The sequence below is a fragment of the Sceloporus undulatus genome, chromosome 5, assembly GCF_019175285.1.
Source record: "Sceloporus undulatus isolate JIND9_A2432 ecotype Alabama chromosome 5, SceUnd_v1.1, whole genome shotgun sequence".
Lineage (NCBI taxonomy): Eukaryota > Metazoa > Chordata > Lepidosauria > Squamata > Phrynosomatidae > Sceloporus > Sceloporus undulatus.
Genome location: NC_056526.1, coordinates 69,759,640 through 69,775,784, shown reverse-complemented (window position 1 = coordinate 69,775,784; position 16,145 = coordinate 69,759,640). Strand labels below are relative to the sequence as shown.

General features: G+C 39.6%; 1 protein-coding gene across 1 annotated transcript in view; it reads right to left on the bottom strand.

Annotated features, from left to right (window-relative positions):
• CFTR (CF transmembrane conductance regulator) overlaps positions 1 to 16,145 on the bottom strand; it is a 120,690-nt gene that overhangs the window by 93,454 nt on the left and 11,091 nt on the right. Inside the window, exon 2 of the mRNA XM_042470394.1 lies at positions 3,251 to 3,361. Within this exon, the coding sequence (XP_042326328.1) occupies positions 3,251 to 3,361 (111 nt within the window). The remainder of the gene's footprint in view (positions 1 to 3,250; positions 3,362 to 16,145) is intronic.

Here is a 16,145-nt window from a genome sequence, read left to right as displayed (position 1 = left end):
TCAAGTCACTTCTGACATGCAAACCTGAGCATGTGTGACTTGCTCAAGGTCACCCAGTGGGTTTCCATGGCCCAGCGGGTAGATGAAGCTGAATTGTAGTCCAATGTTCAAACTACTGTACTACACCATGCTGGCTCTCCAAGAGAATTATAGTCAATGTGAATTACTATTTTCAAAAGGAGCCCAGTATAGTGCCCAATTAAATTTAAAAGCATAAATAATGGGCTCGATCATAATATCATACATGAAATGTAGATAATGTGAGACAAGAGCCAAAGTAGATAAACAGCAGGCAATTAAGTCAAAGGGAAAACAGAAGAAAAATCTCCTTGTAAAAAAGTCTATAGAGTAATTTGCTGGTTGAACAGAGAGTATAAAACAGTCTCCAGTATCACCCAGAATTATTTAACAGATACCTAAGGTTATCATGCATTTTTCTAGGGCTGAGAGTGTCTGACCAGTGGATTTCCATGACCCAGTGGGGAATTGAACCCTGTCTTCTGATTAATACTCCAACACTCAAATCGCTCCACTAGTTTGGTTCGCTAAATAACTGACAAACCTCTATTAGAAGACAAACAAAAATTAAACATGCCTCTATTTTTCCCAATGAAGTAGTACTTCAGTTTAGGTTCCCAAGAAATATAAAAGCACCAGTGTTAGATGGCTTTATGGTTGCAATTTATCAAGTTGGGAGGCATTTGTTTGGCATCAGTTTTTGTCAGATTGTTTAATTGTTTCAAGACAACCAAACAAAAATCCAAAATTCTGAAATAAAGCCAAGGTCACTTAGATGATGGAAGATGGTAAAAACCTGGAGTCTGGAGTCTTATCAACCCATATTTTTTATTAATTAACAGGATAAACAGATGGCTGCATATATATGTGGTTATACCTCAGGCAGGAATCCAGTGAGTAATGTCCAGTGAGCAATTAGTCTTAACCAAATTATGTTAAGATTTCTAAGAATTCTACAAATGTCTGTTACTTTGAGGTGATACTACTTTTTCTAATTAGCTTATTCTAACTTTGGGGTACTGGAAGCATTTAATACAGGGAGAGCACTTAAGGACAGGGATGGAAGAGTGCAGCCCACTTATTTCACGCCACCTCAAACCCCCTTTGTGTGCACTCAAGGTCCCAGAAACTCACAGCCCCCACCCCCAAATGTAACTGAGATAAAAAATACCTCCAATTTATAACCAATTTAGCTCCAAACACAACAGACCCTAAACCCAACCCCCCACAAAAGCACTTAAATTTGGTTTAAAATTCCAGAAAAGGGAAAACTTCCAAGGGATATTTGAGGGGTAGAAATGGGAAGGGGAGGACCACAGGGTAAAGATATTGTCAACTGTATCCACCACACTTGCCTGCCCCAGTTTAGAATATGGGTTCAGTTTCTTTCTTTCATTTTTTTCTCTCCCCCCTCTCCAATATCCTAATGCAAGGCTTTCAACTGAAGGAAGGAAGAACCAACTAGATCAGGAATACCATTAGTCCCAATCATATAAGAGCTGAACAGTAAAGTCCCTAATACTCTGAATGTATCCACCTTGAGTTTATCACACGGGAGGCTAAGTGCCTAAGCTTTAATACTATATTTCAGGGGAGAGCGCTAGTCCTTTATGAAAGAAAAATTAAGACTAAGTTTTTAAAAAAAATTCTTAGAATGAATACATTTGAGTGAAGTTCAAATGTATTTTCATAGGAATTCTTTATTAGAGAGATTTTAAATTTAGCACAGAAGATGATATGGAGAACTATATGTCCTGCTGCAAGCTGCTCTGGGAACCTTCCTAGCTGAAAGTTGAGTTATAAATATTCTAAATAATAAATACTATTTTTTCTGTGAATGTAATAAATCTTTTGTGATAAAGATTAACAGTTCATTTTTGGCTCATGATGGCATTTTTGAGAAATTCTACAAGAGGTCATTGCTATGATGTCAGTATCCTCAAACCACAATAGAGGTACCAGAAGTGCCGAAACCAAAAAACAGGCAGTATTGTATGAACAGAATAATGTATTCAAAGCATATGTAACATAAAGAATGATGTAATCAAAACATATAAATGGCACAACATATTTCCAGATCATATCTGTTTTTTTTTTGGGGGGGGGAGGGAATTTTTCCAAGAATAAAGAATATTCCCAGCAACCATTTCTGAGAGGAAGCTTTTATTTTACTAAGGACAGGTCTACATTAGCCAGAAAATTCTGGGCTGTTCCCAGAGTATTCTGACCTCAAAATATCCCCGAATTCCCCCATTACCTGGGCACTCGGAGGTGATGCCAGGTTGCTGTCTACCACTGGCATAAATCACTCCCTATGGGGTTGAAAAAGAGGCACAGCATCGATCACATGGTTGAACGTCTGGTTGTGACCTGACTGGGAGCAACTTGTGCCAGCAGCAGCAATGCCAATCAGCACAGTGGGACATTATGTAAACAGCCACCTGGAATCACTCCAGAGTGGTCCAGATTTTCCAGAAAATTCCAGAGCAAAAGGAAAGTTATTTTAAACAGGGTTAAGGCAGGGATGACCAAGATTCAGTGCCGAACTGGCCTCACGTGGTGAAGACAGTCTGCAGTCAAATCAGGATTTTGGTCCCACGTCATGAAAACAGGTCATGGCCAAGGCAAGAAGAAACAGGTTTAAACAGCCTATGTAGACATGGCCTAATACTCTCATAACTGCTAATTTTTGGTTTAGGCACGTCTTGTGCTTTCCCTATTGTGCTGTATTTTGTTCAAGTGAGCCATTATGTTCTGCTGTACTGTTTCTGTTGTAACTCTACTGTTTCTGTTGAAACAAACTAATGTAACTACCCTTTTGGAAATGCTTTAAAAGGGGTGCCATTTTAAAAATTGTCAAAGAAAGCAATTTTCACAATTACATAGAATATATAATCTGAAAATGTATGGACTATTGTAAAACAATATGGACAAGAGATTTATAATATTATCCTGTGCATGCCTTAATGAAGAAGAAGTCTGAAATGTTGATTAACCAAACCAATTAGTTCTGTGGAAGAACTGATGCTGAAGTATACAGTAACTCAAGTAGGACTTACACCTGAGTAAATAAATTGAATTACAGTGCACTTGATACCAATTCCTACATGAAGCACATACCAGTCCAGATCTGTGGGGTTACTGTACATCTTCTGTACTGAACTGCTTCTAATAGTCATTGAACCTCTATAGTTGCTTGCCTTAGAAAACATAGAATAACATTAATACATACCTTTCCAATTTTTCAGAAAGATTATCTGCAGAATCTGTGGCAGGGATTTGATATATGTCCGATAGTTCTAGGCGCTGTCTGTAACCTTTCTTCAAAATAGGCTTTGTCCACCTAATAAACAATAACAAGTTTCCGAAATTAATCTTCAAGCATAGAAAACATATAGACTAGAACAGAAAGAAAACATTTTCTTATGCAACTAGTTTGGATTAGCAAGCCCTTGACTTTCTCAGACAAACACAGGACAAATACTAATTCTGAGTGACGAACTAGTTTTGAAATTGAGCTGATGTTCAAAAGTATGGGAGATTTATTCCTCAAAGAAAGAAACATCACTGTCACTTTTGAGCATGACCAAGTCCTTAGCTGCATAATTCTTTGAATGTAAAACAAGCTATTTTACAAATTTTATACATAAAGCCTAAAATATAATTCATAATTATGCAACTAAAATATCTGTGTGTAGTTGTATTATAATTGTAAAAGGATGAAAGGTGGTGGAGGAACATGTTAGCTGTTGACACTGTACAAAAAAAAAGTATAATCCATGTCCTTCAAATATGGAAATGTTCTAACATTTCCTATAACAAAAGCAACTGCATAATGGCAGCATTTATAAAACAGATATAGGCAATACATGATATGCTTCTGCAACTAATGCAAAATGAAGACAAAATAAAGAGATGTACATGCATCATGGAACTACATCTCCTGATGTCATACCATCCAATAAAACCCACCTTGTATATGTGCACATATACACTTGCACACAGAGTCATTTCCATGTTGTCAAACAGCACAGGAATCAGTGGGTATTCTCCTGTAGCTGGAGTGCTGTAGACAGCATCTAGAGGGACATACAAGGGTCTTTGGGAGGTCCTACGGATGATATTCTCGCAGCTATCCAAATACAGAAAAATAGCTGGGCATGTCCCCACTGAAGCTCTCACTCTCCAGCAATATCGAAATAGCCATGTTGAAGGCCTATGTTGCTTACAAGGTAAGTTTTGTGGAATGGTAGTTTGGTTGTTGTATGTATGCAAAGGCATCTTGTAGCACCTTTAAACTACCTTTGAGAGTCCCAAACATGCTACAATATCCCTTTGCATACTCATATGCCAGACTAACACAGCTATGCCTCTGTTTGTTGCATGATCAAAACTAAATTCCTAATTCCACAGCAACCAAAAAAGTGAGTTGTAATGGTACATGTCCAATTTACTCCACTGTAATTCCCCAACATGGTGCCAGCACATAAAACTAAGACTTTCAGCAATATTTTGGGAAGGGCATAAATTAGCCTTAACCATTTCATTACATATATTTTATAGCATCATTCTCCACTTAATTGTTACTGTCTTTGTTTCCCTCCATCATTAGAATATAACTAGACAGTTGCCAGCTTGAAGACAAATTAATTACGAAGTGACTCTTACATCTACCTAGGAACACACTATGTTCCCTCCCAATTCATCCAAGACTGTAGTTTCACAAGCAATTTGATGTAGAACTTGGATGTACATCAAATTATGTGCCTAACATATATTGTCCCATTATAACATAACAAGTTTGGACAGGCACAGCTATAGGCATGATGCTGGCATGTTGTTATTACTCTACTAAATTGTATTTGATAAAAGAGAAGCAGGGGGTTTCATGCTTTGTAAAGGAATACTCTTACAAAAAAAACACAAAACCTTCTAGTCATATGCACATTAACAAAAACAGATTGTTTGCTGATGTACAGGAACAGAACCACCCTTATTCCATAAGATGGAATTTAACAGTAAAAGGTCCTTTCTCTACTGTGGAATAGAAATACAGTGGTACCCCGGGTTACGAATGTAATCCGTTCCGCGGCGCCATTCGTAACCCGAAATCTTTCGCTAGCCGAAAAAGCCATAGGCGCTAGCGCTAAAAGCCGCGATTTCATGTGAAAAAGCGCCGAAAAGCACCAAAATTTTTTTCGTAAGCCGAAAAAAAAAACGTAACCCGAAACAGTTTTTTCCTATGGGATTTTTTCGTATCCCGGAAATTTCGTAACGCGGTGATTTCGTATCCCGGGGTACCACTGTAGTCACATTGCTCTGGACATTTAAAGTCATATGCGATTCTTGGAATGATCTTCTCACCTCTTTGCCTATTCCACAATGTGCAAGATTTCTAAAAAGGCAGACACTCCAGGTGAAAATGATTTAGTATGCCAAAGTATGTCCTAAATTCTAGTAAGCTTTGTTCATTTATTGCTTATTCAGCCACAAGGTGGACTCCTTCCTTGCCAGTTTTGTGGTCCAAGTACCTGTTCCTTTTGCCAGTGGTGTCACTAAGGGGGTGCGGACCGCACCAGGTGACACCCTAAGGGGAGTGTGACACCACTGCTCCTCAAACACCTATCTTTGGGCAAAAATGGGCGGCGGTGGTTTCCTCCATCAATGAAAAGGAATGAGTCAGGCAGGGACAGCGCAGCTATGGGTCAGAGGCAGCATCATTCAGTGAATATGGCCAATGTCTCTTCTTTCCTAGTGCAATCATGGTTTAAAAGCTGCTTGTCGTTATGTAACAAGTCATCTCTATTTCTGCAGAGAAACATTCAGGTTTATACCAAAAATCAGGAGCAGAGACTCACTACTATTATCTTTTGTTTGAGATAGGGGAGCGGATGAGGAAAAGGTACAATCTGCTGCCCAGGCATAGCTACACTAAATGTGAAACTAAATGTTACATTTATCACTTGGTTTGCAAAGGGTTTAAAACTTTGACTCCATCATGGTCCCAGTTATAATGTCTCCCCCTGCTAGTCACAGTCTAACTAGGAAAGTTAGATTTTTTTAGTTCCAAGGTCCATTCCTAATGGACAGTTCCCATTGATTCTAAAAGTAAAGCCTCAGAACATGAATGACCCCAGAACATGAATTGGATGATACTTTTATAGAGCATATCTCCAGTGTAAATACAAGGCTAAGCAAAAGAAAAGTAAAGAGTTAATGATGTACCTCTACTGTTTTGTAATACGAAATCAGGCACAATTCTAATTCAAGAGATAATGACATTAGGAGGCTGGATATTATGAGGTGGTGAGAGAGGAAACAACCAGCATTATATCACTGTGTCAATTACTCTCTAAATTTCACCCTTGGCAAAGAATTATAAATATCAGCCCTACATTTACTTATTTCTTTTTCTTGGTCCTTGTACCAATGGCAAATCAAATAATCAAAGACAGACACACATGGGGGGGGGGGGGGGGGGGCGGATGCAAAGATTGTCTTTAATGCATTAAAATAGCATATTTCTTCAGATTACCAGCTGGCATTAAAAGAAACTTTTTTAATGGAGAAAACATCAGTGCCATCAGAGTCTTGCCAATGACTAGGGATGTTATTATGGGCACATACTCAGAGAACTCAGCAGGGAACAAGGGAGTTATATAGGTAAAAGAAGGAAAACAAGTTCCACCTCTTCTTTTCACTGTCTGGTAACAAAATACCACTCATAAGAATGATACAAGGCTCCCACGTACATGGGGTATTGTCTTAACTTTTCTCTTATTTGCTTTACAGCTATGAGTTTTCTTTTCTTTGAAACATTTCCTTCTTTTATTGCTATCTTTGGTGCTGCCTGTTCCAGGATTTCTCAACCTCCATCCTACATAACATGGACTCCAGAATAGGATTGGATCTTAAGTCACCTCCTCCACATACTAGGATGGGGGAGCTGATCCTTTGCAAAAATTATCACGCAAAATTGGACCATCATGATTACTATATAGTTGATTCCCCTTAGAAATTACCAATCAAAACTCTAGCAAATGATCGAGAAAAACACGTGCTTACATGAAAAATTAAGACAACTATTGTAGCTGAACTCTCCCAGGAATACCAAAGTCTGCAAGCAATCTGTCCTATACATAGGAAGTTAGCTACACTGACCATAAAGAGGATTTCTAAATACACATTTTGTTTACAAGAGAATTTATATTTGTAGATAATTGCATAACAGATGGGAGAAATCTCCTCCTGACTATGTTCTCAAGCCCTTTGACAGCAGTTGTGATGGCCTGGCTGGAGAATCTAGATTGCAGCAGGAGGTAGAACATCCTACCCTCAGAGGGCTTAGGAAACATTTACAGTTGTCCCTCCATATTCGCTAGGGTTAGGGGAACAAGACCCCCGTGAATATGGAAAAACCACAAATAACAAAAACACCATGTTTTTACCTGAAGGACATCTCTCTAGGAATCTCTAGGTCCTCCAGTGCAACTCTGTGGTCAATGTCCAACATACACTGACCATAGAATGGCACTGGAGTAGCTACAAATGGTCTTTCAGTGCAACTTTTAGTTAAAGTTGACCACAGAGTTGCACTGGAAGACCTAGACAGTCCTAGAGAGAACATATTAATGAAATCCGTGAATAATCAAATCCGCAAATATCAAAGCCGCAAATATGGAGGGACAACTGTATACTCTCTTTCAGTAATCATCACTCTATCTTGTAGCAGAGAATTCCACACTTTAACTATGATCTGTTTAACCATGCTATGTACTGAAACATTTTCAGTGTATGTCCTTGCGCTCTAAGGTTATGAGAATCACACACTTTTATACATTTTTGTCATGTCTCCCTTTACTTGTCTTTTCCCTAAAGTAAACAACCATAAACAATGAAATCTCTCTTCATAGGCAAGCTGCTCCACTCCTTTGGTCATTTTGGTGTGCTTTCCTGTATATGCAATGTGTGTGATACTCTATGTCCTAACGTATCTCCACAGCTTTTGATTTTAAAGTGATATAATGAAGGGGCAGAAAAGTTAAGAAACATTATAGGCACATTGGCATTCACTTAATAGAGTCTTACATATATTTTTTTTCAGTTGCTTGACATATTAATTATGTTTATTCTATTTTTTAAAAAATCAGCTTTGTAATGCTTCAGTTATTATTTTGACACAGTTTTGCTGGTTGTGATTGTTATTTTAATGCAAGGTATTGTCTGTTTTCATTGTTTTATAAAAACATACCTGCAAGTAGGTAAAATTAATAATGACCTGCCTGCCAATGATGAGCCCTCTCCACATGCACATCTTAAAAATAGAACAGAGGATCCTGCTGTGTAACAAATTGAAACACATTCTATTTTCTCCTCCTCCTCCTCTTCTTTAGGGTTTTATCTTGTGACATTTGCAGCTGCAAGTCTCTCTCATCCCAGCTGGGTCAATTTCTCTCTCTCTCTCTCTCTGAGAACCAATAATCAGTGCTAAGTATGAAACTTCACATGACTGACATAATGATTGTTGGAAGGCTGTCCTAACATAAGAATAATTAATTGTCAGAAAAGTAATGCAGGCAAACTGATAGCTTCCCCTTTCTTCAGGATGATGAAAATGCTTGGAATAGAAAGAAGTGTGCCAGGAATGCTATTGTGCCAGATCTTAATTCACAGAACCTGATCCATAAAAAGTGCAGCAATGTTTTCCTAGGAAATGGTGAATGAGGAAACCTAATTCTAACAAGATTGGAGTTTTAACATAAACTCTCATCAGTGCTCTAAATTATATATGGTATGATGGCAAATTAGTTAGCAATTTCCTGCCTTGGTCATCCTTTTAAAATATCTGATATCCATTTGGGTTATGGAGCCAGGGGTTGCAGGGAAGAAACCCTGGGACGTACTGATTACCACAGACAGTATACCATATCTCTTGGGCTTTCCCTGTTTCCACACAGCTAAGCCTCAAGTCTCAAAGTAGATCTTGAGGAAATGGATTATTCCAGCAACTATATACAGTATTATTGTGTTATCTCTGTTGTAAGGCACAGTTTTTGGTGAATGGATAATCAAGACCCATTAGCTTTGCAAAAATTTGTTCCTGGTGCAGATAAAAACTGCTACTACTGGATTGTAGACATGGATCAATACAGCTTCCCAAACTTTCTCACTCCTTAAAGGCATAGCTATGGGGACTTCCATGCCTACATTTCAGAATTTATCATACATTAATGCTGATATATCCCAAGATTAGCTATAGTCAATGTCTCTTCTTTATAATACTATGCCTGATGCTTCACAACAAATTGAACAAGGAGATAGTTCACACATTTACTTCTGATTAAGTCCAGTTTAGTTTTCAATGGCTCGAAACAGACTGGCCAAATACAGTGACTTCCAGACACTTCGGGGGCATGGTGCTTAGATTACACATGCCCTGACAAGGCTGGAAGTGATTCCGAGGCTGCCTAAGGCAGCCCGAAGCCACTGGCAAAAAGAGCTGATTAAATCCATTCCAACCAGCAGTTTGTTTGGGACGGCAGTGGAGGACCACTTTGGGAATGGTCACCACAGTGCCAGAGCAATCATAGCTGGAGCAGCCTCTGGCCGCTCTTTTTGGCTCATCTGCTTCAGCCCAATGTCATCGTAACCTGCTGGGCCAAATGGCAGAGTGAGGCAACTATTTAGGTAGCAGATCTTGGGGGGGGGGGAGGAATGGAACAAAGGTGAATGTGTCTTATGACCTATTATCTGCATACAATGTACACAATGCATGTGTGCATGCAGAGAAAGAGAGAGAGAGTATGCCGAAACTTCAAGTGAAATCAAAGACACAATCTTGTCACAGTTTTTAAATGATATTCAGCTACCAGTCAAAGTCAGGTTTAGTTTATTTGTGTATTTATTTAATGTTATCCTTCTTGTGCCTCCAAACTAGGATTCCAGGCAGCTCACAACAGGATTAAAAAAGGAAGAAATAAAATCACAAAGATGTTGTCTTGTTAAAGCTCAAACCAATAATAATATTAAAACACACTGAGTTAAATTTTATTTCAAAGTACATCTATAAAAAGTACAGCAACCCAGTTAACACTCCTTTCTAAGCAGTCAGTCAATTTCAAAACACTAGCTTGAATAAAAAGGACTTTACCTACTGATGGAAGGACATGAAGCGGAGTGCCAGCCATTCCCTCTCTTAGAAGGGTGTTCCAAGGGAGGAACTTGGAGGAATCATCATGTCCACAGCAGATCACTTGGGGCCTGCTCTAATAAGTAGGGTTGTTTCCAAATAGATGACTCCTAAAACTGTCTGACAAAAAGCACTGTGGAGCTATCTTTCCCTCTTTAATCAATTTTCTTGGGCAAGAAAAGCATCTAAGCAGCAATGGAGAAATATTTGCTGTTAACTGCCATCAAAGTAGCTTCAACTTATGATGTCTCTATGAATGAGAGACTTCTAAGAGACCCTGTCATAAACTGTCCTGCTCAAATCCTGCAAATTAATGGCCATGGCCTCTTTGACTGAATCTGTCCACCTGTATTTGAGGTCTTCCTCTTTTCCTACTGCTTCCCACTTTACTAAGCATTATAATCTTTATTAATGAGTCCATGTCATCTCACAAAAGCCTCACTTTGGCTATTTTGGCTTCTAAGGAAAGTTCAGGAATCATTTGCTCTAGGACTCATTTATTGGTAATTTGGGCAGTCCATCGCATCCATAAAACTCTCCTCTTCCACCTCATTTCAAATGAATTGATTTTCTTTTTGTTCATCTTCTTCACTTACTAGTTTTCACAACTTTACATAGAAACTGGAAATACTACAGCATGGATAATCCTGACTTTTATTCCGTTATATGTCACTGTCATTCCAAATTCTAGTTTTCTTCTAATTTCTTAACTACAATCTCCCTTTTGATTAATTACTGAGCCAAGATATAGACAGCCTTTAACTATTTTGAAGTAAATCATCTGTGGTCATTATTTCTATAAAAATATAGCGGGGTTACAATAGAAAATATGATTAATGGGACCATAGATAAATTCTTGTGAATTAAGCAGGGAAAGAGTTCAATAAAAACTCAATTTGAAAGCATCCTATCAGTTTCTAACTTGATTTTCCACACCAGTGCTACACAAAGTGATGGCCCATGGACTGATGCTTGATCTAATGCCTGGTGGCCCCTGGTTAGTTTATGGAAATAATTCATGCAACTCAGGATGCTTTATGTCAAAGCTTTGTCCAAAGGTAGCAATTCTAACCCTAATGCATACGTTAGGAAATGGCTACATCAGACATGAAAGGAGCTCAATTCATAGGTGGAGAACAATAAAAAGTAAAGTTTTTTGTGGGTTTTTCAGGCTATGAGACCGTATTCTAGTAGAGTTCATTCCTGACGTTTCACCAGAAGCTGTATCTGGCATGTTCAGATAAAGATTTCTCTGAAGATGCCAGCCACAGTTACTGACAAAACATTAGCAATAAACTCTTCTAGAACACAGCCTCATAGCCTGAAAAACTCACAAAAAACTATGGATGCCAGCCATGAAAGCCTTCATCTTCACTACAGCAGTAGTTTTAGCTCTGGGAATATCACAATTAAATGTACCAACTGTAAGTATCCCTTCTTCCTATAACATTCATTCTCTAGCAGCTACCCCAGTACTCTCAGATTTATTGGTCTTATAAACAGAAGAATTATACTAAACATATTCACATTGGTTTGGTAATTCCCAAGCCTGCATTTCAGATATACAAAGCATTACAGGCTAACACTGGTCAATTTGGTCATTCTGGTTTATCACGGTGGGTTTCTATTATGCACAAAGCATATTCTGATTTCCCCATATTCCCTAAGGGATATTCAAGGAATTATGGAAGATTCTGTTTGCTTAAATTAAGTCATTATTCTATTCAAGATTATTCTATGAGACTCTTGAATATTCTATTCAAGATTATTCTATGAGACCACTTGTAGCACACTGAGGTCTGGATCGGGACAGAATGTTATATGGGGGGAAAGGAGGAAGTGCATGACAGGTGATAGACTGAAGCAAGTAGCATTTTTGGTCCTTTCCAAATGTATAATTATATGAAAAAATGATATACTAGCCAACTATTTTACATAGGAGAACAGAGGCCACTACTCAGAATTCTCACTGCCCATTACCTCTCAAGAACTGTTTTATAAATGGCTACTAAATCTATCATCAAAATCTGAAGTGGTATAGGCTAATCTAAGTAATAAGCCATTTGAAAATATGCTACAAAAATATCAATATGCACAATACTGTATTTTTCTTTCCAAATGTCAATTACTATCTGACAATGAAAAGCTTTAGCTGTACTAATGCAGCCTGAGTCCTTTATAAAGGAAGAATCAATGTTTTGCTTAAAGCTCCGGGAACTTAACAGCTAACCGTTATAAGACATATTCATAGAAAAAACTAGACAAGGAATCAGTGTTTTGTTTTACTTTGTTTGTTGACCAATGAGTAATGCTATATACCAATGCAATTTTCTTTTCTAGACACGTTTTTACTTTCCTTTGGTAATGTAGAACTAAATCTATAACAAGAAAACCTTTGACTGTACATGCTAAAATCAATTGTATGTGGAGTATGTTAAGATAGTTTTGTGTACACCCTTTTCAGATTAAGGAATGTTGAATTTAATCTTACACAAACTAATTGGCCCCTGTGCTACTTGCATGCATAAGATTAATGCACAGAGTTATGGTCTCTGAAAGCAACAGTAGGACTCTGGAGACCAGGGTCTGAATTCGATCTTGGTCATGCAAACCCATGGGGAGACCTTGGACAAGTCACACTGTTTCAGCTTCAGAGGATGTAAATGGCAAAACCCCTCTGAAACTTGCCCAGAAAACCCTGTGATTGGTTTGCCTAAGAATCACCATACATTGGTAACGATTTGGAGGCACACAACAACTACAAGATGAGGCATCAAACTGTCTGAAGATGAAAGGAGTTGTAGTTCAACACAATTAGGTTTTCTTAGGGGCTCTACAAACCAGCACTTTGTGTCAGCCTGTAGGCAGAGCCATGTCATGGCGTCCACACGCTGGACGCTGTAGCTCTGCCCTTTTGTGCTATGACACTACGCACCCTTCTAGATGGCATGTGGCATCATGGTACAGCCCTGGCACTGCACCTAGATGATGCAGCGCCAAAAGGGCATCCAAAAGCCATGCAACCACAATTATGATGCCCTTTCTGGGGCATAAAAAGAACCCACCACTTGCAGGTACTTTTTGCACCAGGTTGGGGTGTGGCATGCAGTCGCCGCATCCTCAACCCAGCACTTCTAGGGGCGGTATACAGCCTCCCCTTACAAGCTGTCTGTACATCCTCTTAGTCAAGGAATACTGAGTCATAAGTTGTTTTGACAGTTCCTTGCTCTGAAATCCAGCAGCACCTCCATAAGCCTCACCCCTTGGAAGTCCCACCTCCCACACGAGGTGACACCCCAGCTGGAAATGCCACTGCATACAATCACAACAACTGTCTTCAAAGTCACAGCCTCTCAGGGGAAGGCCATGACAAAAAAAAAACAAAAAAAACCTCTGAACAAGCCTTGCCAAGAGAACTCCCTGATAGGGACATTGCCTTAGGGTCGCCATGAGTCAAAAACACCTTGAAGGCACACAATAGTCTTAGTCACACTCTCTCAGCCTCAGGGAAAGAGAAAGGTAAACACCCTCTGAAGAAGTCTTGCCAAGAAAACCCTATGATTGATTTGTTTTAGGGTTGTCATGCGGTGAAAATGACTCAAAGGCATGCAGCAACAGCCTTCAAAGTCATATTCTCTCCTAGTGATCCTAAGCCAAACCTATCATGGGGTTTGCTTGGCAAGGATGGTTCATAATGTCCCTGAGGCTGAGTGAATGGACCTAACCACAGTCATCCAGTGGGTTTACACTGGTGCCTCGGGATACGAAATGATCGGGTTACGAAATTTCCGGGATACGAAAAAGTTGGATTGGCAAAAACTGTTTCGGGTTACGAAATATTTTTCGGGTTACGAAATTCATTTCGGCGCGAAATTCAAATGCTGCAAAGTGCAGCTATAGGCTTTCCAGTGCTAACGGAAAGCCTTTTCGGGTTACGAAATTTTCGGGTTACGAAAGGAATGGCGGAACGAATTAATTTCGTAACCCGAGGCACCAGTGTATATGGCTGAGCAGGGATTAGAACCCTAGCCTCCCAATCCACCATAGAAACCCACTGGGTGACCTTGGGGACGTCACAGGCTCTCAGCCTCAGGGAAAGGCAATGGGGTCCCTTCAAACTCTAGAATCTTAGGTATTCATGTGAGAAGGAGATGGACTAGATGACCACTGGGATCCATGGCAGAATTTCTGCTTGGTAAAGAGAATTGCTACCTCACCCCATCCCCACCCCCATTCTCTTCTGTGATAATTTGAGTGGGAGGGCAGAAGGAGAGGGAAATGACCATGAGCAAAAGTCCCACTTTCTAAGCCTCCTCCCATTGAACAAGCCTTGCCAAGAAGACTTCAAGATAAGGTTGCCATAAATCAGAAGCAGGTAATCATGGAAGATTTAATATTTCTTACCCCCTTTTATTAACATTTCCAGGAGCTGGTCTTTTGTTAAGCTACTGGATCTTTGATGGCCCTTGAGGGGCCCTTCCAATTCTAGGATTCTCTGTATTCCTGCATGGCAGAATGGGGTGGGACTGGATGGCCCTTGAGGAACCCTTCCAACTCTAGGACTCTCCCTTTGCTCCCCCTCTGGTGCCTCGGGTAGGATATGCCACAGGACCAGGCTACAGGGGCTGAGAGAGAACTGTGTGTTCTTCACCTTCAAAAAGCCCATCAATGTATGGGGGGTCCTGTGAATTTCCTAACCTTTTCTTAGGCAAGGAATCCTCAAAGGTGATTTTCCCAGTTCCTTCCTCTGAAAGCTAGCCTACGACACCTAGTATCTCCTGGCAGTCTCACATCCAAGTACTAACCAGGTCTGACTGACCCTGCATGACTTCCAAGTTCTGGATGTAGTTGGAGTACTGCAGCTCCCAGCATTTCTCAGCACTGGCTAAACCAGGTAGGGGCTGCTGGAACTTTGCAAACTTCACTGAGTTCAGTGCATTTTAGTTTGTGCTGGAGAGAGCAGGGTAGAAAAAGAAAAACAAAGCCGGGAAAAATTTTGGACAGCTCCCACAATCCCCCTTCTAGCTATGGGACTCGTAGACAAAACGGATCCCAGTTTTTCTTCTTCACTCTTCTTCCTCATAAACTACACCAAACTACCTCTTCCTCCCCCTCCCTTGTGTGACAGTTTCTGTTTTACCTTAGCAAATTTGAATCCACTCATCACAAAAAGAACAACAATACACAATCTCAACACCTCATTGGCAAAACAGCTTCACTAGTGTGCGAAAATTCACACCCTCTTGCACCCCTGCGGTTTTACTGCAATGATGCTATAAAGCACTGACATTTGGAAGAACGAGCTTCAAAAGGAATTTCCCGTCCCTGATTGGAATGGCTGATCCCTGGCCATTGTGAGAGACAAGACAATGTCATTATCTCACACTTTTCAAGCGGAGAGAAAAGTAATTTTATTACCCACCCTTCTTTTGGCACAACAAGAATGATTCTGTATTTCACAACACTAGTACAGAAGCTGGCCAAATAAACAAATGGATAACTTCCATCCATTATAGTAAACTGTGGCTCTATCTACACTGCAGAAATAAAGCAGTTTGACACCACTTTGACTGCTATAATTCTATCCTACAGAATCCTGGGATTTGTAGTTTGGTGAGGCATCAGAGCTCTCTGATAGATTACACTGAATACCTCATCAAACTACAAAACCCACGATTTCACAGGATAGAGCTATGAAGTTAAAATGATGTCAATTTGCTTTATTTCTGCAGCATGGCAGGTCTCCCAACAAACCAGTGGTTTGATTTCATATATGACCTCATCAAATGCCTACTTGTTTTCTAAAATGACCATCAGAAACATTAATTTTGCTTGTGCACATGTTAGCTGTAAGCAAAGACATCTGTCACGTGATCTGCAAAGCATAAGTATATTGCTATCTTTAGCTAGCAAAGAAGCTCAATTATGAAATGTTATG